The following is a 25996-nucleotide window of genomic DNA, read 5'->3' as shown; positions in this document are numbered from 1 at the left end:
AGATAAGAATCCAATGTCTTTGTTCAGACTAGGTCTCTCCATGGTTTTAAGTTTGGTAATTAGTTGCAATTCAGCAACTTCTCTTTCCATTCTATTTCTGAAATTCCTTTGTAGTAAGACAGCTACTTTGAGATCTTGTATAGAATGTCCTGGGAGACTGAAGTGTTCTCCTACTGGTTTCTCTGTCTTGTGATTCCTGATATTAGATTTATGTCCATTTATCCTTTGACGTAGGGTTTGGCCTATTTGTCCAATATAGAGAGCTGAAGGGCACTGTTGGCATTTGATGGCATACACAATGTTAGAAGATGAGCAATTAAATAGTCCTGATATGGTATGTTTGATGTTGTTGGGGCCAGTAATGGTGTTGTCCAGGCATATGTGGCAGCAAAGCTGGCATCTGGGTTTATTGCAGGCTCTGGTACCAGTGTCCATGTTAAGTCCTGCTGTTGTATTATTGTGGGTGAGGAGTTGTTTAAGATTGGGTGGCTGTCTGTAGGCGATGAAAAGTCTTCCTCCCAGAGCTTGAGAAAGAGAACTGTCATTGTCTAGGAGAGGTTGTAAATCTCTGATGATGCGTTGTACTGTTTTAACTTGGGAGCTGTATGTGATTACTAGTGGTGTTCTGTTATTTTCTTTTTTGGGTCTGTCTTGCAGCAAGTTCTCTCTGGGTATCAGTCTGGCTCTGTTGATCTGTTGTTTAACTTCATCAGGCGGATATTTTAGTTCTATAAAGGTTTGCTGTATATATCTTAGGTGAGAGTCTCTGTCTGTAGAGTTGGAACAGATGCGGCTGTAACGTAGAGCCTGGCTAAATACAATGGATTGTTTGGTATGTCTGGGATGGTAGCTAGAAGCATGTAGATGTTTGTCGGTCAGTTGGTTTATGGTATAAGGTGGTGTCTATGTGTCCATCCTGTATTTTTATAGTAGTGTCCAAAAAGATTGGTTCATAGATTGGTTCAACTAAGAGATCTACAGCAAAACCTTTTAGAACTAAAATATCCACCTGATGAAATATCTCATTTCTTGAGAGGAACTTACTTTTTCGTACTGAAAGCCAGTCTGAGGAAGGATTGTAGCTCAGTGGAAACACCATTGCAGATGGTCTCTGTTTCAATCCCTAACAGCTCCAACCTGGGCTGGGAATGTCCCTGTCTGTTGGCTTACGGCAGCTTCCTATATTCCCGTTTCCCCTCTGTTATTGACAGCCTTGTCTCCTGTCAATAATTAGCTGAAAGACTCGTTCACCTTGAGACTCTTTAGCTTTCTTGGCAGGCACACTTCCTGTTTCTTCCTCTGCTGCACAAATTATAGCTGCTTTTGGGTCGGCAAATCAGGAAGTCTGACGAGTGCTATTTTTGCACACTTCAGCTCCTTGTTTCCGTTCTCCAGAGACTCTTAGCAGTGCCTCTTCCCATGGCGATGGCAGATTCATTGGTTCTGTCTGCTGCTGCTGCTGAACTGTAGCTCCAAGTCTGACCAGCAAGAGAACAATGAGCAGTAGGCCTGTAGGCAACAAAATCCACTACACTGCAGCAAGTGCTGAGAATTACTGCATATTAACAACTGGAGGAGTGGGGGTGGGGGAGAACTGGCCAGAGTAATCATATTGTGCTGGTAATGGGTGTGCAAGGGAGGGGGGGAAACAAAGTTTTGTTATTCCATCCATTTCAAAACTTCTTTAATTTCGCTATTCATTCATTAAAACCACATTCCTTTCATTATCGTTTTTATGCCATTGCATACAGACCATACATTTAAAGCACATTTCTGCCTCTTGGGAAATGAATCCTGGAAACTAGTTGTTAAGGGTGCTGGGAACTGTAACTTTGAGATGGATAAACTACAGTTCCCAGGATGGTTTAGGTGAAGCCATGTGCTTTACTGTACGTTGTGCATGCAGCCTGAACTACAAAGTAACTTGTTCAAAGCTTCCTCAACCACAATTCTGTGGGGTGCCATAGGCAAACACCTGGAATCTCACAGTGCTCAGAGACTGGGGTGCAGTGTAACAGTATCTATAGCATCATTGTGTTGTTGCTTTTAAAGCCTAGTGATAACAATTTCCCTAGGATTTGAAACATAACATCTACGACTTGAACTATAAAACTAACCTTACTAGCTGGCAGGCCCTGTTAAATCCTGCAAGTGTTTATTATCAAAACTACTATACAAAGTACTCTCTGACAAGACTGTGGAGAGTAGACGTTTAACTCCCCTTTCAATCCCCAATGGAAACCTCCCAAGAGATACTGAATTACAATTCCATGCAATGCTGTATGTTTCATCCTTTTTAAATTAGCATGTAACAATATTAATCAAATGCAGAGAGCAAAGATGCACTTGTAGCATTTAAGTGAATCAATACTTTTGTCATCACATTCATCATTTACAAGTTATAGCAACCCATTATACTTACCCAGGGCTACTTAGGGAATTTATTGCTAATGTTAGATTTGACCCTAAATCCATACGGCCCAAGTCCAACATAATGACTAAATTGCCATGGAACAGAGAGCTATTGCAATGCTATTCCTGCACATCCTTTTTTGGTTTATTGCAAAACCCACCTTAGAAAAGAAACGAGAGAGACCTCCTCGGCCACATACTGCTTCATACAAGGCACTGTGATTCCTGGACTATGTGCTACTTTATGAAATTACTCCTTCCAGAATGACACTTTCTCTGTCCCATCTCCACCCCGGTATTTTCTTTAGGTAAATGAATGTTGAAAGCGCATGTCTCCTTATCAAAGCACATAAATGCTTATTTGCAAGTTTAACATCACTTACCAATGAAGTTGGGTAAAAACTCCCCTCCACCCTGCACACAAATTGACAACTGATTGATTTGAAACTATATTTAAAATGACAGCACTACAGCTGACAAATATCCAACTTAGTCTGTCTTCTATTTCTACTAGTTTAGTAGATGCTGGGCAACACTGTCTATAAAGTGCACTAATGGGTATTTGGCACTAGTATGAGTCTGCTGAATTTTCATACCCGGATACTATTTTGAAATGCTGCCAATATTTCCCCATGGAAAACAATTATGAGCTGTATTAGCATGGGACTTCATGGGACTAAATAAAGCAATCTTCTTGGTACAAAAGGCTTCCTCTCTGTCAAAGTTTAATAGTTAAACACTTAAGCAGTTAAGAGTTTCTTTTTGAAATGTGGCAAAATGCCTAATATTTTCTATTTTAAGCAATCTATATATAATACAGTGACTCCCAAGGACATTTGTTGATTGTGAATGAACAGCTGGCCAAAAAAAACTTCAAAACACCACCCATATATAATCTGCTCCCCCTTTTTTACAATACCAAGTTCAGTGCTAGAATTAACTCCTTACTGTTGAGTGTTTCCCAGACCAAGGCTGTGTACATACTGTAACTTTAAAGAACAGTTGAAGCACACACACACCACCACACACCTCAAAGAATTCTGGGCACTGTAGTTTGTTAAGTGTTGCTGGCAATTGTAACTCTATAGGGGGTAAACTACAGTGCCCAGAATTATTTGAGGGAAAGAATGTGCTTTTGATGAGCTTTCAAGTTACAGTGTGTACACAGCCCAAGAAACACACCATTTACTGGGGCACTATTAGGAAAGGAAAGCACTAACAGTCAGTTTCCATTTAAAAATGCCCTGGATTCAGGAATGACCTACACTGCAGCCAATAAGCTTATTTACTCTGATTGCCCCCCAAAGCAGCAGTAGTTCCAAAATATTTTAATAAACCCAAGCATCTTTGAGAATCTATTCTGCTTCTTTGTCACAGAGGGATATAGTTTGATGCTGTGTGCCCTGTCATCTTGCTGTACTGTAACTGGATGCTGAGTTACACCATTATTATCTGTTCTGTTGTGGTCACTCATGGCGAGAGATTGTTGGGGGGGAGCGCTTTAAAATACTCCCCTTCACTAAATCAATGGGACAAAAATTGCTTACATCTAGTTTTGGACTTTTTAGAACAGGAGTAGGCAACCTAAGGCCCATGGGCCGGATGCAGCCCAATCGCCTTCTCAATCCGGCCCGCGGAAAGTCCGGGAATCAGTGTTTTTACATGAGTAGAAAGTGCCCTTTTATTTAAAATGCATCTCTGGATTATTTGTGGGGCATAGGAATTCGTTCATTCCCCCCCCCCCCAAAAAAATATAGTCTGACCCACCACATGGTATGAGGGACGGTGGACCGGCCCACGGCTGGAAAAGGTTGCTGACCCGTTTTAGAAGTTGCACTGCATTGCCAAGTTTGACAGATGGGCGGAGCCACCCACCTGAAGTCACAATTATGTAAGATTTTTTTTGCTCACAGGGTTCCTCAGAAGCCCCATTTAAAGTCTTATCTTGCCCAGCTCTTTTCACAGGACTTTGTTGGCTCTGCCAACCATTGCTTCCTGCAAAGACCTCCTTTGGCTCAGCCAGGCTTTTACCTGCACCACACCTGATGTCTTGTGGTGGCTTGGCTGAAATGGCCTGGCAGGCCTAATTAGGTCTGTGACCCTACCCATGGTCTACAATGACTGGTGATGGCCCTCCAGGGTATCAGACAGGGGTCTCTCCCAACCATACCTATCAATGGCTACTAGCTATGATAGCTATGTCCTAGCCCCATTTTTTTGAGGCAGGATCCTTCTCAATACCAGCAGCTGGAATCTTACATAGGGGAGAATGCTCTTGCACTCAAGGTCCTGCTTGTGAGTTTCCCCGCAGGCACCTGGTTGGGTGCTATGAGTATGAGAACAGGATGCTGGACTAGATGGGCCATTGGCCTGATCCTGCAGGGCACTTCTTGCCTGGAACCACTTGCATGCAAGGCGCATGCTCCACCCATGAGCTATGGATCTTCTCATGGGCAAGTGCATTGCCTGACAGGTTGCTTTTGAAGGAGCATCTTCAAGTGCCGATTTTTTTACAAAGAAATCGCCATGGATAATTTTGCTCTGGGGTTGACAGTCCCTTCCACGTGGTTAGGATAGTTCAGCTTGCTGTGTGGAACCTCCCAACCTGATTGCAGGAAGGAGAAGCAGAGGTCCAAGCAGAGGCCTAAGCGGGGCTTTCTGTGTGCTAGCAAGCATCCTCCTCCAACAGCATCCTTTAATTTTACAATTGCCATCGCTGTCGGACGTTTGCAGCATGGCAGCACCGGTCCTGGAAAAAGGGGTTGGTGGTCAGCGCACCAGTAGCACGTCCAGCTCTGCACCACCAAAACGCCTCTGTCTGCAACCCTTATCTCACAGGCTCGCACCCATGATACCCCAACCTTTCCTTTCCAGTGTGGTGTAGTGGTTAAGAGCGGTAGACTCGTATCTGGGGAACCGGGTTCGCGTCCCCGCTCCTCCGCATGCAGCTGCTGGGTGACCTTGGGCTAGTCACGCTTCTCTGAAGTCTCTCAGCCTCACTCACCTCACAGGGTGTTTGTTGTGGGGGAGGAAGGGAAAAGGAGAATGTTAGCCGCTTTGAGACTCCTTTGGGTAGTGATAAAGCGGGATATCAAATCCAAACTCTTCTTCTTCTTCTTCTTCTTTCCTGCAATTGCAGCAGGACCAGAAACCCGCAGCTTTGCTCTCCCCTTTCCCGCCACTCTTTCCCTCCCTGCATTGGCCGCAACAGCACGAGACGCCTTCGCCTCGCTTCCGCACCGTCTCGTGCCTCGCCCAGCCCAGGGAAGGAGAGAAGAACGCGCGCGAGAGAGAAAAGGGAGAGGAGGAGAAAGGGCGTGGAAGGAAAGGAGAGGAGAGGTGGCGGTGGGGAGGCCTTGTAGCAGCATCGCCATGGCGACAGTGACGTCAGTCCACCCTGGACCTAATTGGAGGAAACCCCGTGGCCCCAGCTGCAGAAGCAGCAGCAGCGCACGGGCCAACCGAACTTGCGCGCCCTCCCCCTCCCCCCTCCCTCCCAGCAGTCCGCGACTTTTCTGCTCACCTTCGCGGCGGCGCGCAGGAGGGCGATTGGCCGCGCCGTGCTCGGGGGCGGGGCACGGGCTCGGGCAGCGCGCGCCGATAGGCTGAGCCGCGGCGAGCGCGGGCCTAGTAGCGGGAGAGGTTCGCTTTGTGCCAACGCCCTTTTAGCAGCAGCAGCAGCGACGGCGGCAGCAGCAGCAGCAGCGCTGGTTCTGTGGCTGGAGACGGGAGCGGTTTTCTCTCGCTCTTTCTCTCTCCCCCCTCCCTCCTCTCCTCCTCCTCTTCCTCCTCCTCCTCCCCACCTTCTTGATCCAGCCCCGGAGCGGAGCGAGCGCAGTCGACCCAGCAGGCGCCCGCCGGCCCGGCCTAGCGCCTCAGCGGACCCAGGTGAGAGGGCGACGGCGGCCTTCGCGGCGAGGCGAGGCGCGCTTCCCGCTTCTCCTCTCCCTCCCTCCCTGGCTGCGCCTTCCCTTGCCTAATCCCTGCCGCGTCGTCCATTTTGTGGAGGCGGCGCGGAGCTCCCGGAGTCGTCGTCCCCTCCGTCGCCGCCGGGGAGGCGCTCGCCTCCGCCATTTCGTACCGGCCCTGCAGAGCCAACCCCGGCATTTCCTGAGGGGCGGCGGGAAAGGAGACGGGCGGGAGCGCGGCTGAGGGCAGGGCAGGCGAGGCTGGGTGGCTGCCACCCGCGCCTCACTCGGTCCCTCCTCCGCCTGCGGGGACAAAGGCAGTGCGGAGCCGCCGCCGCCGCCTTTTTCCTTTGCCTCCGTGGGAGGGGGAAAGGGGGGGAATCTGTCGCTCTCTCGCTTGCCCCCCCCCCAACCACATCACCTTTTTATTTAGGAAAATGGGGCGCCCTTTAGCTCCCCCTCCCCAAGGTTCGACACTCCTTTCTCCTTCCTTTTTTTTGCACATCGTCCTCCAACGCCAAGTGAGAGGATCGCCCTGGGCTTCTCCGCCTCTGCACACTCTCTCTTTCTTCTCTTCCATCTTTCTTCTCTCCCTGCCACTTGTGCTTTTTCTCTCTCTCTGCTCTTTTTTTCTCCTCTCCTTACCCGCCATTCACAATTCCAGGTTGTAGGTCACCTAAGGCGCCACTTCCATTCTCCTCTTCTTAGCCTGCTTTCTTACAAACACTGCATTGGGTTTGTGGGTGGGTGGTTTTGGACGTAACGTTTGGATTCCCCCCCCCCCCTTAACAGGATTTTTTTTGTGTGTGTCTCTGGGCCTTTTTAAAAACAAAACAAAAAAACAGTCTCTAGTGCCCAACTCCAGCATCACACACCTTGGATCTGTATGCAACACAATTCTTGACCGCCATTTCCAAAGGCCTGGCGTCTCCTGTCCACAAGGTGCTGGAAATCTTTTAGGTAGGGAGGGCCTAATCACCAGTTCTGGACATGAGTGCTGCTTCATTATCTTGACAGGCCCTGTTAGTGTTCCCTGGTTGACAGAAATGTTTTGGGAATGGTACATCTTTTTGTCAGCTTAGTTTGGGTTGAGGCTTTTAGTGACTGTTTCTCAATGGCCTTTGTTTAAGTCACTCAGTCTCTTGTGGTTTGGATTTCCTAAATCTATAGGAGCTTTTTGCATGGCTTGTAACTCTCTATTCCTTAGGGGTACAGGTTTCAGAATATTCGTCTCTTGCTGTTCCAGGTTTTCGAGGTGCCTTCTGACTTTGTGAAAGGCCCTGCTGTTCCTGTCCCCCCCCCTAATCAGTTGCCTTGCTGCTTATACCATTGCTGGCCAACATGGAAAAGACCGAGATGATTCAGAAAGCCAAGCTGGCTGAGCAGGCAGAGCGTTATGATGATATGGCTACCTGCATGAAGGCAGTGACAGAGCAAGGTGCTGAATTATCCAATGAAGAACGCAATCTTCTCTCTGTGGCGTACAAGAATGTGGTTGGGGGAAGACGCTCTGCTTGGCGAGTGATCTCTAGCATTGAGCAGAAAACCGACGGAAATGACAAGAAGATGCAGCTTGTTAAGGACTACCGAGAGAAAGTGGAGTCTGAACTTAAGTCCATCTGCACTACAGTTCTGGTGAGTTTGTTAAGCATACTTCACCTTACTATTTATAGCTAACTTACTGAGTTAAGTAAGGCCTGAGGCCTAGGAGTGGGATGAATTGCATTATGTGAGATGTAGATTTAAAATGTAAGATGCTGAATTTAAATATAATATTTTGCCTTACCTTGCCAGGAACAGTGAATGTAGGTAAACAAATGTTGGCTAAAGTGAATTTACTGCAAAAGTGGGTTTCCACTTACTTGGAATGAGGATTGAACTGTAGAAGCTGTTTTATCTGTAATCAGTAGCAATGCAATCTCATAATGCCTTGTATTAAAAAGTCTGTATTTGATTAACTAAATAGACTGAAAAAACTACATATAGGTTCCCCTGGGGTCATATCTATTGCTTTGTTCATTGAAAAATAGAAGCTAGTATATGCTAAATCCTAAATTCATTGAGTAGAGTATATTCAGGGAAGATAGCTGGAATAAATTTCTGCTTCTAATAGTTTCACTTGCATTGCTCTTGCCTGTTTCTTACTTCTATGGGTTCTGGCAATAGTTTCATATTTCCTACTGCAAGTGATGGAGAGCTAGCACGAGGTTATGAAGAAGAAAACACAGGTTGTCTGTTTCATAAATACTGTATGTCCAAAGCAGCAGGCAATACTCTGTAGGCATTCATATTTGGCCTTGGATTCTTTAAGTAGCTATTTTGTTTTTAACATATCATGGTAAGTTGATATGCCAAAGCTAGAGTACTGTTTTTAATTGACCCACCAGAGTCTTCTGTGTTGCTGATAATTGTAATAGTAATACTTGCTTTCTCTAAACTCATCTTTTTGTTGTTACAAATCTGTAGTCATTTGTTACATTTATTTAAAGAAATTTTTATATCTATATCTGCAGGTAGGCTAGGATAATTAGAATTCGTTTGACGCTTTTCTCCATTTTCCATTATGCCACCCAAATTTGGATTTGGGTTAAGGAGGTTGGCAACCAGTGAAGAACAAATTCCTCTGGTGCTTTGTTTCTGTCTGCAAAAAAGTGTTTCTCTGATCCTTAGGGCACCATCTCAACTCCTAGTGCATATTTATTTTTGTAGGAAACATTGTACATGTTTGCTTCTGACACTCAATTCCTTGCACCAAGGGGGGGCCTTTTTGAGTCTGTAAAATAAAGGACAGCATTGTATGCTATGTAGCAAAGCACTTTTGAAGTTATGGGGAGTTTAAAAATGAGGGTCTGTTCAATGAAAAGTAAAAAATCTCATTAGGCAAGTCCAAGCCCTTGGGTGTGTCTAAAGTAGCTCTTTGGATCCTAGCCACTGTCCTTAGTCATCTCTATTGCATACCAGCAGTACAGAAATGCCTTTTGATTTCAAGCTTGAACTTTCTGGTCGAATATATGGCTATTTGGGATGGGGTAAAGTTACGGAATGATTCTAATCTTTTTTTAAAAAAAACAAAGACCACCCCACTATTTTTGGTTATTTTTAACACAATTAGTTTGCTACAAATGTAGACTTTTATATTGGTATTTCCTTTTGAACCCTGTGCATCCTATTCCATATAAAATTGTTATAATTGAATTGTCAATATTTTCCTAAATATGTAGTAGTGCAGGAAGTATTCTAAATTTTGTTGGCCCAAGGTCTAGCTCTACTCTAAACTTCTCTTGAGCAGTGAACTGTTGGAAAGCTGTATAAACTAATGATACGTAACAAATAAATTTTGACAGACTGGCTGATACTTGGAAAACACAATAAAAATCAGTAAGTAGTCATTTGTTACACATCTTAGAATTGAAGAGTGAAACTGATTATAATAGAACAGATTGTGTTTCAATATTTATTTGTTGTTGGGTAACAGTTCATTAAATGCTTAGTCATGTTTAGGGACCTTCACAAATAAGTTTAATACTGCCTTCAGTTTGCTAACAATATGTATAGTTGTTGCTAGATTCATAAAAATGTATATATGTTTACCCAGAGGTATGTAGAAAGCATGCTAAGTCATCGTCCAATCAGCATAGTGGAAGCAAAGGACTTTTCCTAGTGAAAAACTGAACACACTTTAAGCAGTTGGGGTGACTCATGCCCACTAAATGCTGTGTTAAAACTAATTACACAGGTGTTCGTAGGCACAGTTGCATTTTGTTACTGGACATGATTGGTTGGTCCTTTGAGCACCATGAGGTGCTGGGGAACTTAAGGCCCCAGGCCTGAATGTGGCACTCCAGGACTCGTATTTGGCTGCAGGAGCCCCCGCCCCTTGGCCCAGGCCACACCCATCACTCTTTCTCTGTCTCTTCCTTGAGTACTTTTCTCTGGCTGGAGTGTGTCATTGAATTAATAATGTCTTGCTTGTCTTGATGGAGGCTGGGGAGAGGTGTATGTCTGTTTAAAACTTTAACTGACTGGTGTGTAGCGTACTGTACAAAGTGGCCCCACCCACCCCTGACTTGTGGCCCTTAGAAGCTTCCCTATGAGGAAATGTGACCCTTTTGCTGAAAAAGGTTATTTGCCCCTGCCCCAAAAACAATGTTCATGTTCTGAAAACTAAAGTTTAGTGCAAGGACATCTTTCCTGGGAGTTCTGTTCACGTGCACGTTTTCTCTCTGAGCTTTTGGATAAGGCTGCTTGCGGCAAACTGATCTTAAAACATTTTTCCAAGCAGGCATGATGATAGGAAAGTACTATGTATATGCCCCTATATTTTGACTAGTAGCTGCAGACTGCAGTCCTTAGTTAGGCATGTACTGTGGAATTTAGGCAGGTAAGTAGAAATGGTCTGTTAAAGAGTAGACAGGAAAAGGAAAGCAGACAGCTGCTTCATATTTCAACTAGGTGGATTTTACAAAGTTAAGCAGATACTATGTCTTGGTAACTAAGGGAATTCATTCCATCCAAGGTTGGGCACTTTTAAGTGATTATTGTGAGAGAATTGAGCATGCCCATAGGTGAAATCTGTTCAGCTTAAAATGGTCTGCTTTATATTTCATATTTAACAATCACATTTTGTTGATCATATCTATTCAATAGTTTTGCTAATCTTCCAAGTTCTGTGCTGAAATGTCAATAGCAAAACATTTTGACATTCTACCAGAAAACCAGAGATTCCAAACACAGTCTTTATGGTGGGAGAATTGAGTTCACATATTTTGCAGAACAAAATGCTGTCGACTTCCATTCACATGAGCAATGCTGAAATGGGTAGCCGCGCTTGTGAATGGCTTGGATTCTTCTATCTTGTTTTACATAAAATCTGGGTACAGTGGAACCTCGGGTTATGTACCGTCCTCCTTACGAATGCTTCGGGTAACAAGCTCCGCTAACCCGGAAGTAGATGCTCCTTGTTGCGAACTTTGCCCTGGGATGCAAGCGGAAGTCGTGCAGCAGCGGGAGGCCCCATTAGCGAAAGTACGCCTCGTGTTAAGAACGGTTTCAGGTTAAGAATGGACCTCCGGAACGAATTAAGTTCGTAACTGGAGGTACCACTGTACTTGAATATCATAAGCTTTTTAAGCCAGGTTCCACAGTGCATTCAACAAGCAGGAATGCCTAATATCTATGTACAGTGGTGCCTTGCAAGACGAAATTAATTCGTTCTGTGAGTGCTGTCTAGCGAAAATTTTGTCTTGCGAAGCACCAACGGGGGAAGAGCGGTTTGACGGGGGGGGGGGGAATCGCGGAAATTTTTCGTCTTGCGAGGCAAGCCCATAGGAAAATTTGTCTTGCGAGACAGCCTTTCGCTAGCGAATGCCTTTCGTCTAGCGAGGCATTCGTCTAGCGAGGTACCACTGTACCATTTTCAGATGTCAGATACTAATGTAGTAACAGTTATTTTAATTGAATTAGGATGTTTATGGAATAAAAGGATGTCCCCAGGCCTGTTGGTTAAAACTGAACACTGATAAATTGTATTTCTGAGAATCAGCAAGGGCTTAAATATACCAGTGCTTTTTAATTTTTAATATGGTTACTTCATGAAGAAACCTTCAATATCTCACCTTTTCACAGTCCTTATGATGTTATACAACAATATAAAATGACAGAATAAATGATGACTGAATAAACCAATTTAATATTTGTGTATGTTCATCTCATAGCATGAATTCTCTAGGTGATATGCAACAATTGGAAGCATGCAGAAATACAGTTTAATGTAATAAAACAGACAAGTATAGCAGGTAGAAACGGCTTAAAACTAGGGATCAGTATTGGGCCATTGCTACTCATGTATTGTTGGAGTCGGTTAAAAATAGTTTAAAAATAAATCTATGCAGTGTGCACATAGAGGTACTGATTAGGAAAGGAATTTTGATTTACACTAGTATTGTAATGAACTGAAATGCTATGACAGATTTAAACAGCCTTATGCTAATCATTTTGTGATTGGTGGAAAAGGGAGAGAATGCCTTGCTGATTTTACTAAATAAAATTAGTTTTGACTTGTGACCTTCAACAGCAATTTGGAGGGGTAAGCCTTGGTACATGAGCAGAACACTGCATGTGCTCCTTAAGACCATGGCCATTATTGATAGGTTGGATATCTTTTTTTTTTTTTTAACTGTATTAGTGTCCTAGTTAGAGCTTGATGTTACAGTTCAGTAATTAGGAAATGATCAATTTGCATGTGTTAGTAGAAGGCACAAATCACCCCCTGGTAACAGAGAAGACTGTCAACCACTGGATAGGTTACCACTGAGACTGAATGCAAGAATGTAACATACTTCAGTACTTGTTTTTTACTTAAACCATCCAGTTGTAGTCCACTGACTTTCTAATGCTTTTCAAATAAAGAAGCTTAGTGCTAAGAACCGGAGTACAATTCTGAATGCCAAAAGCATTCTGCATAGCTGAATTAAAGTGCAACACAATATTATTGCTTCTCCAACCTCTCCAAAGTGTTTTTTGGGGATTTCTGTAGTGGGGACCAATTAGTTCATTAAACAAACGCATAAAAGATGTATTTAAACACTGCTACATCACAAAACATAGCAAAGTGGTTTACAACATTAAGAAGGTGGAAACCATACAGTGAAAGCATTAAAACATCTCACAATATCTTTCAACATGATAATTATTATATAGGGTTGCATGTAGACATGCTGAGGTCAGAAGTATCCAACAAGTTGGGAGTAGCAGTAAGTAATTGAATTGTGAATTAAAAAAAAATACTTCAAAATTCACTTGAAATATAATTGTATTAACAACTTTGAAATATATAGTATGGCAGTAGGATTGTGTGTGTATCGGATCCACAGGTGAGCCAAAAATGCCACAGAATTCAGTAACAGGTGCAGAATTTGACTTCTTGAGAAACTACTTTTGTTTGAAAGTAGTTTCTAGTTCTTATGGCTGAATATATGTTTAAGCTATGATTGCTGAAATTTCAGGTACCGTAGAAATTACTTCATAAATCCCACACCTGCCATCATAACAAGTGATCTTGTTCCTTGCTTAGACAGCTGGCCAAGTGCAGAATATTAAGTTGTGTTAAGAGTACACATGTGACCCTGATTAGTTAAACTTAAGGTGTGTTCCTAAGCATATTTGCTTGGAAACAAGTTCCATTGAAATGGACTTCTTTTCAGGTGAGAGTATTTGAGATTCAGCTTCATATCTCTACTGCTGGAGCACTTAATGTTTGAGGTTGGTTCAGTTTCGCAATCTGATTCATCTTTGCAATCTGATTCATCAGGGGCTTGAGAATTTCTCACAGGGATGATTCATGTCATGTGTTTTTGGAGCATTTAAATATGCGATGGTACTAATTTAGTATATTCTAGTTTACAGTAGAGAAGGGAGTTGACTATGCACACCTCTCATAGTACAGTATTAGTATTTTATTTTTATTCAATTTGTATATCATTTATCAGATCACAGGGCAGTTCACAACATAAAAATAGAAAATGAAAGCACAAAATACATAATAAAACAAAAACAAACCAATAGCAAGCCCCTCAACAAAGACATTTAAAAGGCCATAGAATGTTAATCAACTGAAAAGGTATGCTTATAGAGAAACATTTTTGCAACAGAGAGCCACTGTAGAATAGGGCCATTCTTGAGTTGCCACATGCTTCAGCTGAAACAAACTTTGCTACTTGAAGATTCAAAGAGAAAGTGAGGAGTAGATTAGATTAGGAAGTAAATTACAATAAACCATAGTCCATAAAATTGACTTGTTGATTTTACATGCAGAAAAGTGTTGACCCTAGCTATTAATTCCTACTATAGGCTTACTGTACTTGAGGTTAACATTTGGCATTTTCCAGACTAGCTGTCTTTACCATCTCCTGCTAACATTTAGTCCTTGTTACCTGTCTGTGTCATGTATGTTTGCTTAACCCACACTTTCCGCACAAGAGTGTTAGATGTTGCATCTGGTTAGACAGCAACGAGACATTGATTATAAATCAGAGGGGTAAGTATGGAATTGGAATAACTAAGCGTATCTCTTCTGTGGATGTACCTCCATCACCCAAAGCAGGAGCAAACATTTGGTATAGACTGAGTTGTCAGTTCCCTTTTAGATTGAAGGGCTGAGTAGACTACTAGACAGTGTAGGCCAGTCTGAACTCTTAACCTGTCTCCAAGTAGGACTGGGAGAAACTCTTGTCTGAAACCCCAGAGAGCTGTTGACAGTGTAGACAATACTGAGCCTGGTCTGATTCAGTGTAAGGCTGTGTTCTATGTTCTTAGCTCTGTGAGGGAGTGGAAACTACATTTCCCAGAATTCCTTTTTTAAAGAGAAGAGCAATAGCTTAGTAGCAGAGTACTGTGTATGTGTTAGGCCCCAAGTTCAATTCTTGGCATCTCCATGTTGGGTTGGGAAAGACTTCTGCCTGAAATCCTGAACGGTGGCTGTCAGTCAGCTACTGAGCTAGATGGACCCAATGATCTGACTTGGTATAATGCTGTTTCCTTTGTTCCTATGAAATGTGTTATTTCGGACCCCCTTAGTCTATTGCAGTGTGCTGACTTTTAAATGGCATCTTTGTCATTTAAAAACAAAATGAGTTGAAAAACCACCTGCATTTCATTAGGTGACTTGGGGTGATAACCAGGGAGCACAGTCTTTAGCAAAAAGGCACCATTAGTCAGTTTGCAAGTGCATACATTTGACTATAAGTTATAATTGCTAAAATAACAATTATAGTAGCTCTGCATGTAGAACTTAGGTCTAACCTCTTTGCAAAAATCCCCGTCAATGTTGGTACAGCTAGGCTAAAATGGTAGTCTGTAGGCTATACTGAGTGAGACTCCTTCCTCTTTTGCCTGAACAAATGGTTTATGCTATATTATTACCCGACAACATCTTGCTGTGTGCTTTCTTTCTTTAGTCAAACCATTCAGATAAAGTAGTGAAGAATACATTCTGAAAGAAATATATGGTCTGTCTTTAATTCTAATATATATGAACTGTAGAACAGAAGATTTATTAACAGTAGATTGCATTTAATGATACTGGTACTATATATTTGCATAGAATAGCAGGCATTGAATGCAAACAATATTTTCAAAACTTTAATCTAGACATCAAAGGAAAATATGACTGTGTATTGAGAAATAAAATTGCTCTCTACTTCAGAAACTCAGCTCGGTTAGCTGTCTTAATACAAAGAAATTTCAGAAATAGACTGGAAAGAGAAGTGGCTGAATTACAACTAATCACCAAACTTAAAACCACGGAGAAACCTGGTCTGAACAAAGACATTGGATTCTTATCTCATTATACATAACAAAGCTATCTTTAGCCATCTCACCCCTTGCCTTTCCCTGCAAGACTAATTACAGCCGTTAAGAGTCCTCAACAGGTTTTCCACACTTATCAGCCTATCACCCATTCCCACCACCCTTCTGAGTAATACCCCTCCCCACTCCCCCACTATATTTAAGGATCTGGTGACTTCTGTTTCAGTGTATCTGAAGAAGTGTGCATGCACACGAAAGCTCATACCAAGAACAAACTCAGTTGGTCTCTAAGGTGCTACTGGAAAGAATTTTTGATTTTGTTCAGAAACTCAGAGCAGCTTAAGAGTCCTAAGACATTACCTGTTCTTAGGCTTACTTTCTAAAAGGCATGAGACAAAATGAAGAGACAGGGAGGGAGGAAAGCAAACTCAAGCCCCCTAGTTCTTTGTTCTTCCAGCTGGAATGGAAGCAGTTCATGGAGGGGAGGAGCTAAAAGTTACTAGTCTCAACAGAGCTGATAACAGTGTCTGCTTCCATTCTCCCTCTGCTGTAGCATGATAAAGCTAGCCTCTTGGCAGTTAACAGTGGAACTTAATGACGTTTTAGAGCAGTTCCATTTAAGAGGGGAGAGTTTATTCCCTGCTTTTGTCTGATTCCTTGAAACCTTTGATACATATTCAAAATCAAAATATTTTGTACACAGGGTGTGAGTCATTTAATAATGAGTCCTGTCAGCAGAAGCCCTGTACAAGGACTTCTGCTCTCCTCCCTTGTGCATCCCTGAATTTAACTCTGTGTGTCAGGAGCATCCCTAGAACAGCATGTGGGGGGCAAGAGAAGCAAGGATTGTCCATCTGGTAAGCTGAAATGCTTGTGCTGATGGAATGATCAGAAGAGTGCAACACTGAATTTCTCCCTTAGTGGCAAATTAAGCATGGTATGAAAATACCATGTTGCTAGCAAATGTTTGACATGGGTGTCTTGTAGGGAAAATAGGTCTTCTAATTTAAGTTTTCTCTAGACTCTAGGACTAGCTTGCTGGTCATACTTCTGGCTGGGGAAAAATATAAGTGTTCTTTCAAGTTAGTTTCAAAATATGTCTCTACCTCAAGTTCTTTTAACTTGCCTAGGTGTGTCTAGTTCTGATTAGCCTAAAAATTGGCTGTCCAGTGACAGAGGTCTGATACCAAAGAAGGTTTGCAAACTTTAGTAGATGCGAAGGATGTTAACCAGAACTTTAGCATGACTATTTAAGACTTTATATTGTAGACATACAAGGCTAATAGCCAAAGGTTCCAATTGGCTGTTCTTTCTCATCATTGGATATGGTGTGCATACAGTTGGACTGTGGGTGACTTGTCAGGGCTTCAAACATCAACTTACTATTTATTAATCAAAAGCAGAGGTGACTTTAAATCTGCTAAAACAGCTGAATTAGATTATTCTCCACTGGGAGGAAATAGAAAGCAGCTTAGTGGGAAGTGGGGGAGAGCGACTGTGTGATATATCATAGTGGTCCTTTATGTAGGGGTGGCTTTAGCTAAAGTTTATGCTTCAGCTATAATTTAAATGCATATTGTTGGCAAAAAAATAGTTAATTGAATCTGTACATTCCAATTCAAAAAACCCTCATTAAACAGATCTGTGACTAAATCAGCACAATTTTTCTAGCATGGCAATAAGGCAATAATTTCTATTTGAAAAATAAACCATTTGAACATTGAACTATTTGAACCATATTGAATATGGTTTGTGCAATAAGATGATTGGCTGAAGCTGCTAAATACTTAAAAAGTAATTGTGGAGTGTCTGGATGGAATCATTACCGGTACTTTGGACAACTGTCACAGGGAGATCTCCTGGTACAAGACAATCAAATGAACTGTGGCTGTGTTGGTGGCAGTGGTTTCCTGCAAAGGTGATGGGTGTAGCTTTTATATTCAGTGCAGCACTTAGTGTGCTTTAAAAAGCTATTGCTTCAGTTTTTAATGCAACACTTGAGTATTTATTTTGAGAAGGAATTAAAAGTGGAAACAGTGGAAAAATAACTGGGAATAGTTCTTTGGCCAAAAAAAAATCACACTCACTTCCTATACTTTATTTGTACAACCTGTTTTTCTTGCGAGCTGTTGATTATGAATTTTTCTTTGGTAAGCAGCCTCTTATGTCAGAAAGTGATGTATCTCATAGTGAAAGAATGGGGTAATGGGCATGTGTCCACAATTCCTAAAGGTTTGCTTCATACCTGACTCAGTTTTTACTCCAAAAAGTAAATCTAATTTTGGTTACAACACTTCAATCCATCATTTGTATTGCCTATCTTGAAAGACAGTCTCAGGGTCTTTGTCTACTTAGTGCATAATATATCAAAATGGTATTTTAGCAATCATGCATATTGTGTCTGAACACACATCTGTGGTAGTATTTATGGCAAAAGAATATTACTTTCCCTTTCACTTACTATTGAAATTACTTTAAATTCCCCCCTCCTCTTTTGTTAGGAGTTGCTGGACAAGTACTTAATAGCTAATGCAACTAACCCAGAGAGCAAGGTGTTCTATCTGAAGATGAAGGGAGACTACTTTCGATACTTGGCAGAAGTTGCAAGTGGAGATGACAGAAAACGTGAGTACCATATTCATTTAAGCCTCTGCTTTTCAGTAAAGGTATAGCTAGTCTTATAAATAAATAGTTACTTGTTGTGGGTGAAGATAATGTTAAGAACCTGCTAGTTTGTCTCATCCCTTTTGCCTTGCTTTTTCTTAACAGAAACAATAGAAAATTCACAGGCGGCTTATCAGGAGGCATTTGACATCAGCAAGAAAGAGATGCAACCCACACATCCAATTCGTTTAGGCCTAGCGCTTAACTTTTCCGTATTTTACTATGAGATCCTCAACAACCCAGAGCTGGCTTGCACATTGGCAAAGACAGTAAGTTGACTTTAGGCGTGTGTGGGAAAGTTAGTTTGAATAAAGGAGCAGGACTCCTTAACCACATCTGCTTATCTTCTTGGATACTGAAATTGTATATATGGGTGTGTTCACTTTACCTATTCTTCATTCAGGGGACTGCTAGTATGATCTTGCTTCTACTTCCTCGTGGCATTCTGTCACCTGAGCATGCAGAATAATTTTAACAGTGAAAGCTATGAACAGGCAGATCATTGATAGCTGGTCTTAAAAACATTTGTGTTTCGAGAGGCTAATGTTAATTGTCTCACAAGGGTTTCATTTCTAGGCTCACTTTGGGAAATAAGCACCTTTAGTCATAGTAGAACATGAGCTGAGTGAACATGATTTAGGTTTGATCTGAAGTGGCATCAATGCAGTATTTCCCCACATCAAGGTTAATGCATTATTGTTATAAAAAAAAAAAGCCTGCATCCATGTATACTCCTCTGAAGAGTTGAATGTTTAAACACAACCACAGATGCATAACCCCAAGTTAAATACCAGCCCACAGAAAACCTAAATTGCTGTACATTAAACTTGTAGCAGGAAATGTTCACTAACATCTCTTGCTTCTGAAATGTCTTCCAGAATAGGCTTTGTACAATGACTATGCTGATAATCAAATCTTGTTTAGCCTATATCAAAGCAATTTATGTAAAAAAGAAACAGCCTAAACTTCCAAAGGAATACCTCATCTGATGGCTTGTTTTTAAAACATATCTACTTGGGGGGGGGGGTTCTTTTGCCTAAAGCATAAGAATAATCTGAATTTCTTTCCTAGGCTTTTGATGAAGCCATTGCAGAACTTGATACGCTGAATGAAGACTCGTACAAAGACAGCACTCTCATCATGCAGTTGCTTAGAGACAACCTCACAGTAAGATGTGCCTGGTCTTTCTACAGTCATTGTGCTTAGACTTTGGGTTCCCAAATAGTGTCAGCTAGGTTTTTGTTGTAGTACTCCTGCTGCATTTATTGAAAGGGAGTTGTGAGCTGGGGTTGTGATGGATGTAAAACTGAGAATATCTCACTTCTGATAATACTGCTTGCTTCTAAGAATATTGCTCATTACTAAATTGGAGATTGTACATCTAGGCTTGATAGACTTAACAGATGTAATTAGAAATATATTAAGGTGCAAGTTAAACTACTGCTTTTCCTGTAGTTTACCAGATGAAGCAGGTCACTGATTTTACTTTTGTGCTAGGCTGCTATTGAGAATGGCGTTGCAAGTGAACCATACCTAATTGTGGCTGTTCTTCTTTCCAGTTATGGACATCAGACAGCGCAGGAGAAGAATGTGATGCTGCAGAAGGTGCAGAAAACTAAACTGCATATGGAGTGTCATTCCCCTTCTCAAGAAACCTTTTTACACGTCTCATTCCTTATAGCTCCACTTGGATTTCCTATAGCAAAGAGAAGCCATCCATGTGTATGGAAATCAATTTATAGTCTTTTCACACTGCAGCTTTGGGAAAACTCCATTCCTTGATTTGTGTTTTGTCCTGGCCTTCCTGGTGTGCGTTTACTGCTGTAGAAAAGTATTAATACTGGCTTAATTTCCATATAAACATAAGTAACTTCCAAACACTTATGTAGCGGACTAAAGTTATCTGGTATTTAAAAAGAAATCGGAACCAGTTCCTGCAAGCAACTGTGGTGGGGTTTTTTTTGTTTTGTATTACAGCGATGAAATGAAAATGTAGTTAATGCAACTAAAGAGTGTTCAACACAGTTCAATTCTCCACATTCCCTTTTTATTCTGCAGGGGTTTCTTGGTGATTTGACTTTCCCGTGCTACTGTGTATTCGTTTCTGTAGGATCTGGGGTGTCTTGGGCCAAATGGGAAGCATGGCAGAGTGGCTTCCTATGTGTGTACAGCAGGAGCTACTGAGTGTTTTAAATACAGGGATTCTTCTTACTCTTCAGTTGCTGCTGTTCAACTGCTATCCCCTCCCAATAAAATTTCACTTACACTCCTGCCTTTGTAGTTCTGGTATTCACTTGATTATGTACTAGAAGCAGCATGTTACTGCCAGAATACAGGGAGTGCCTTTTTGGCAGACTAAATTGCATGTCATTTCTTAACACTGGAATGGGGGAGGGGGGAAGAGGTCATATGTCCGAGTATAAAACTTTTCCATGCAGATTTGTGCACATGTATGAAGGTGTCAAGTTCGTCCAGTGATTGTTCCTTAGATAGATGGACCACTATTGTGTGTTGCTAATCATTGATTGTAGTCCCAAAAAAGCCTTGTGAAAATGTTAATGCCCTATGTAACAAAATAACATTAAATAAAATTACATTTTATAAACCACTAAACTTGCTTTGTAACACTTGCATGCAGCTTCGTCTAGGAATAAATCCCATCTAAACTGTTTTACTATGCTGTAACTGAACAGTTTTCAAACCTGTAATGCTTGCATCATGTGTGTGTTTGTGGGCGTGTGTGCACTTCTGATGCATTGCATGAAGTGAAATGATGTTCTGCATTCACGAAAGTTTTTAACATCTAGCATGCATTCTCTTACATATGCATAGTGCATTGCAATGCTACTGTTACAAGAGGTATTCATACAGGTAAATTGAAACATTCTGAAAATACTACCTGCTTTGACAGGGGCCTCCTACCTAGAGCCACATTTAATTAGCTTTAGGAATGCTCCAGCATCAGACCAATCACCTGGACCCTAAATGGAAGCATTTCTAAAAGTAGCTTTTAACAGTCAAACATATTGTGGCGTAAAACAGGCAGAACTCAGGTCATGGGGAAAATGCTTATCCCAAGACTGTTCCGCATGCACTTGCATTTGGTGTGCTGGACCATGTACCACATAGTTTTGCCATGCTGGCTGCGAACCTGATTGGACCTCCTTGCTGCTAGGCTGCTCAATTTTATTTATTAAGACTGCTAATCAGCCACCTTGCAAATACACTCAAGGTGGTGAACATACATAATTTAAACCTGTAAGAACAAAACTGGATTGAACCAAATAGCTGGGTGAGCCAAAGGTAAAACTACAAATATTCCTTTCTGCCCTTCAAAAGTAAAATGGGAGGACTGGGGGGAAACTTATTCCATTGAGGGAAAATACCCTGGTTTTCTATGCCTGCTCTTAAACGTCTGGACGATGGTACTCAAAGCAGAGCCTGATATGAGCACCACAGCTTGCATTGTGAACAATGTAAGAAGCGGTGATCTCCATGTTAATGTGGGATCAGGTTGTGAAAGGTTCTAAATGCATGCAATACTTACACAGGCAAATATCCTGTGTCCTATATATTGTTTCGGGACCAAAACCTCTCTGCAACTCTGTTCAGCTTTTGTTTCCTATTAACACCCTTTGTCATCTCAATCAGGTGCCAGTATTCTAAAGACAAGTATTTTCAGAAAAGGAATACTTGCAACATTCCTTTTCTTTCCCATATTCTGTCTAGTTGCTTCACTCAGGCTTCCAGTTGAGCAATTTTGCTTTGGTAGGCAGGCTACAAATAATAATTTTATTATTTATACCCTGCCTATTTGGCTGGGTTTCTCCAGCCACTCTGGGTGGCTTACAACATATATAAAAACATGGTACAACATCAAACATTAAAAACTTCCCAATGCAGGGCTGCCTTCAGATATTTTCTAAAAGTTATGTAGTTCTTTATCTTGACATCTGAAGGGAGGGTGTTCCACAGGGAGGGCGCTGCTACCGAGAAGGCCCTCTGCAGATTAATGGCAGATTAATCACAAAGCGTGGGATACGGGTGGTGCTGTGGGTTAAACCACAGAGCCTAGGGCTTGGCGATCAGAAGGTTGTCTGTTTGAATCCCCACAACAGGGTGAGCTCTCGTTGCTCGGTCCCAGCTCCTGCCCACCTAGCAGTTTGAAAGCACGTCAAAGTGCAAGTAGATAAATAGGTACCACTCTAGCAGAAAGGAAAACAGTGTTTCCATGCGTTGCTCTGGTTCACCAGAAGCGGCTTAGTCATCTGACCACATGATCCGGAAACTGTACGCTGTACACCAGCTCCCTAGGCCAGTAACGCGAGATGAGCACCACAACCCCAGAGTCGGACATGACTGGACCTAATGGTCAGGGGTCCCTTTACCTTTAATCACAAAGTGTTCCCATGTTAAGGGATTACAATTGTAGGGCTGCTCTAAAGAGAGCCACAATTTAATGGAGCTTGGGAATGGTTAAAGGTTTAGAAATTACATGCATGAAATGATAAACTTACTGAGAATCTATAATTGGTGACTTCACACATCCATAGTGGGCCGAATGGCTATAGCGTATACTGGAGTCACTAATGTGTGCCGCTGTACACAGGGAAATGGTGCCACCACTTTTAAGTGTATACCTTGGTGACTGCTACAGTGTAGAACAGCAGGTGAAGTTTAGCATATTGGTGGAGTCCACATATTTGGTGTCATTGATGATGGCTATGACAAGCTTGGGGATGAGGCAGCTTTGTCAAGTTTTGTGGCGTAAATACTCCACTACTAAGTGGCATGTATTGTAGAAAATGGGAATAATGATGTGATCCTGTACATGCTTGCTTAATAAAATAGGTGGTACTTGGGGGTTGGCTCCTGTTAACAGTATACACGGAATCTTCTCAGTAGTTAAACAAATGAGTCATTTGCTCATTTTCCATCACCACTGTCTTTGAATACCTTTGAGCTGTCATTAATGGTGAAGCAAAACTGCTTCCAAAGAAAAGGTTGTTTTTCACTTCCCCATCTTGTGTAAGGTTTTCCAAATCTTGCCCCTCCAGGACTAATAACCCAGACCTTACCAGACCACACTTGGCGGCTTACCCCTGTGCTGCGGCTTCTGAATTGGATGACAACCTACAAGCAGCAACCTTGACCATGACCTGTGATTAGAATCTCGAGTTTATAAATCTAATTTAGGAGTTGAGTGCCCTCACTCCTGCCTCACCACATCCTTAAAAAAATTAGATGGCAGCAAGAATGTAAACTTGTGGCAGTTGTGAAGCTGTTATGCCGAAAAGGCTAGGAATGTTATGTGGTGATCAAAGTACGGTATACATCTCTAGAAGCTCCCAATTTATAACAGGAACAGTGAAGTGAACCTCTTTGATCATTCTGTGACAGCCAGCAGGTGGCACTGTTGATTTTTACCAAAACAGATTCAATGGAAATGCAAGTTTCTGTGCCAAAACCCAAAGCATAGAATAACCTTGAGGCCTGTGTTCTAGGTAGCTCATTCTACTGATAATTTAAAGGAAAGGGCAACCACTAGAGCTGAGTATCTAGTGCACTGTTAGTAATGAAGACAAATAGCTGTTCAAAAGGATTACACCAGTTTCACAAGGTGAAGTGTTCAACCTGGAATTTGAGGAACAGTCCTAAATCCTGGCTCTTCCGAATGCTGAAATGTATCTATGATTGGGCTGGAAAATTATCATTTCTATCAACAGCTATAACTTAGTGACCCTTCTAAGAATAATTGACAACAGGAAAGAGCCGATGACTAATTGGAAGAGCTTCAGTACTATTTTTTACGAGTTCTGTTGATAATGAAGTGGGAGAGGTTGTGGCATTGTCTATATATTTAGAATTAAAAGGGCAGAAAGAACACAGTTCTTAGGAAATTATTCCTCTACATACCTGGTTACTCCCATCCCCAATATATTTATCACACTCCTTATATTATTCCCATAGTAACAACTTTGCTTGCTTGCTTCCAACCATATGTAAGTACTTGCCATTTTATATTCATTCTGGCCTAGTAACACTTCATGATATGCATGAAAAGGTCTCTCATGCCTTTCTTGCTGAGGAAGGAAATATAACTTAGGAACATGTGCAAGAAAAATATCCTGTGTATATGATTTTTCATTTAAGAAGGCGTATGGAACAAAAAACGTGACAGAACAAAAACGTGTCAAAGCTCTTGTGGCAACTGCAGCTTTCCACATTTCATAGATGCTGCTACAGGTCTCACCCGTGGTCTGGAATGGGTAATGGATGCTCTTTTATCTGAATATCTTGGGTGGCTGCCTGTGCAGAAATGAGAACAGTGGCATTGAGTAATGGGTAGAAAAGGAGGAGGTGCTAATTTTGGATCATTGGGAGAAGGAAATAGTATTATCACTTGTGTGTCTCATCTTAGTTTCCCACACTGCTAGCCACATTGGGGGTGGGGGGGAATCTAAAATAGGACAGTATTTATCCACCCATTGGGAGGGGCTGTGCATGGACAAAACTGGATGGCATCTCTTTAAATGCTTGCTCCCAATCCTACATTTGCCTGGATGAAGAAAATGTTGGAAGATTTACACCTTCATAACAAAAGCATTTTTCCACCCACCCATCTAGATGGTGGAGGAACTTGAAAAGTCCTTGGGATATGGAAAAAGTTACACCACCTCCTTGCAGACTGCCCTCTGCCTTAACATCTTGTTTTTCAGTCATGGGATCAAACTCATGACTTAACCTAGTGTTCTTGAATAAGTCTACTACCTTCCTCTAGAGTCCCTGTCTTATTAATGGGAACAGCAATACTTCACACACAGAAAAGCATTCCTCTATTCCTCCCTTTCCTTTTGAAGAAGATGCCAAAGGTGGCTAAGTATATGAACATACAATAAATAAAGCATTATCATGAGTCCATTTATACATGTTTTCATTTATTTATTAAAAAGCAATAGACTCACAGAAGGGGGGGGGGGTGCAATGAGCACAGCTGACAAAACAAAAACCACTAGATTTGCTAACCGTGCAGTCAGTCAGCACCTCAGAGAGGCCCTTTAGATCCCCTTTAAAGCTGCACTCCTAAACACAGTTACTAGAGCAGGGGTCTCCAAACCAAGGCCTGGGGGCCGGATGCGGCCCGCGGATGGTCCGGGAATCGGTGTGTTTTGACATTCGTAGAATGTGCCCTTTTATTTAAAATGCATCTCTGGGTTATTTATTTGTGGGGCCTGCCTGGTGTTTTTACATGAGTAGAATGTGTGCTTTTATTTAAAATGCATCTCTGGGTTATTTGTGGGGCATAGTAATTCGTTTATATATTTTTTTCAAAGTATAGTCCGGCCCCCCACAAGGTCTGAGGGACGGTGGGCCGGCCCACGGCTGAAAAAGGTTGCCGATCCCTGTACTAGAGAGCAGGCACGGGGGGGGGGGGGAGGAAGCGGGCCTTTCTCGGGAGTAAATGTGCAGGGGATCGCGATCCGCTTCTCCTGGTAAGGCTGAGCTACACAGACGCACAACACACACACCGGTTTCTGTGTCTGCAAGAAAATAAAAACCCAAGCAACCGGGAAGTCCTTTCCTCTGCTTGGGAGGCACGCAGCTGGCCGATTTTCCCCTGCCGCGCCACAGCTTTTAAAGAGGCTTTCCTCCCGGACCCCAAGGCCGACGCGGAAAGGAAGACCGCAAACGCCGCCGGCCGGCGC

General features: G+C 42.2%; 1 protein-coding gene across 1 annotated transcript; it reads left to right on the top strand.

The window, feature by feature from the left end:
- Window positions 1-6091: 6091 nt before the first annotated feature.
- Window positions 6092-20903, top strand: YWHAQ (tyrosine 3-monooxygenase/tryptophan 5-monooxygenase activation protein theta). Its single transcript, XM_033143086.1, has 6 exons — window positions 6092-6300; window positions 7567-7955; window positions 18128-18251; window positions 18396-18559; window positions 19362-19457; window positions 19850-20903. The coding sequence occupies exons 2-6, from the start codon at window positions 7662-7664 to the stop codon at window positions 19907-19909; spliced, it is 738 nt and encodes a 245-aa protein (XP_032998977.1). The 5' UTR covers window positions 6092-6300; window positions 7567-7661; the 3' UTR covers window positions 19910-20903.
- Window positions 20904-25996: the final 5093 nt, after the last annotated feature.

Source organism: Lacerta agilis, chromosome 3 (genome assembly GCF_009819535.1).
Source record: "Lacerta agilis isolate rLacAgi1 chromosome 3, rLacAgi1.pri, whole genome shotgun sequence".
In the NCBI taxonomy this organism is placed as follows: Eukaryota; Metazoa; Chordata; class Lepidosauria; order Squamata; family Lacertidae; genus Lacerta; species Lacerta agilis.
The sequence above is the reverse complement of the archived record's forward strand: the minus strand, read 5'-3'. Positions and strand labels throughout refer to the sequence as shown.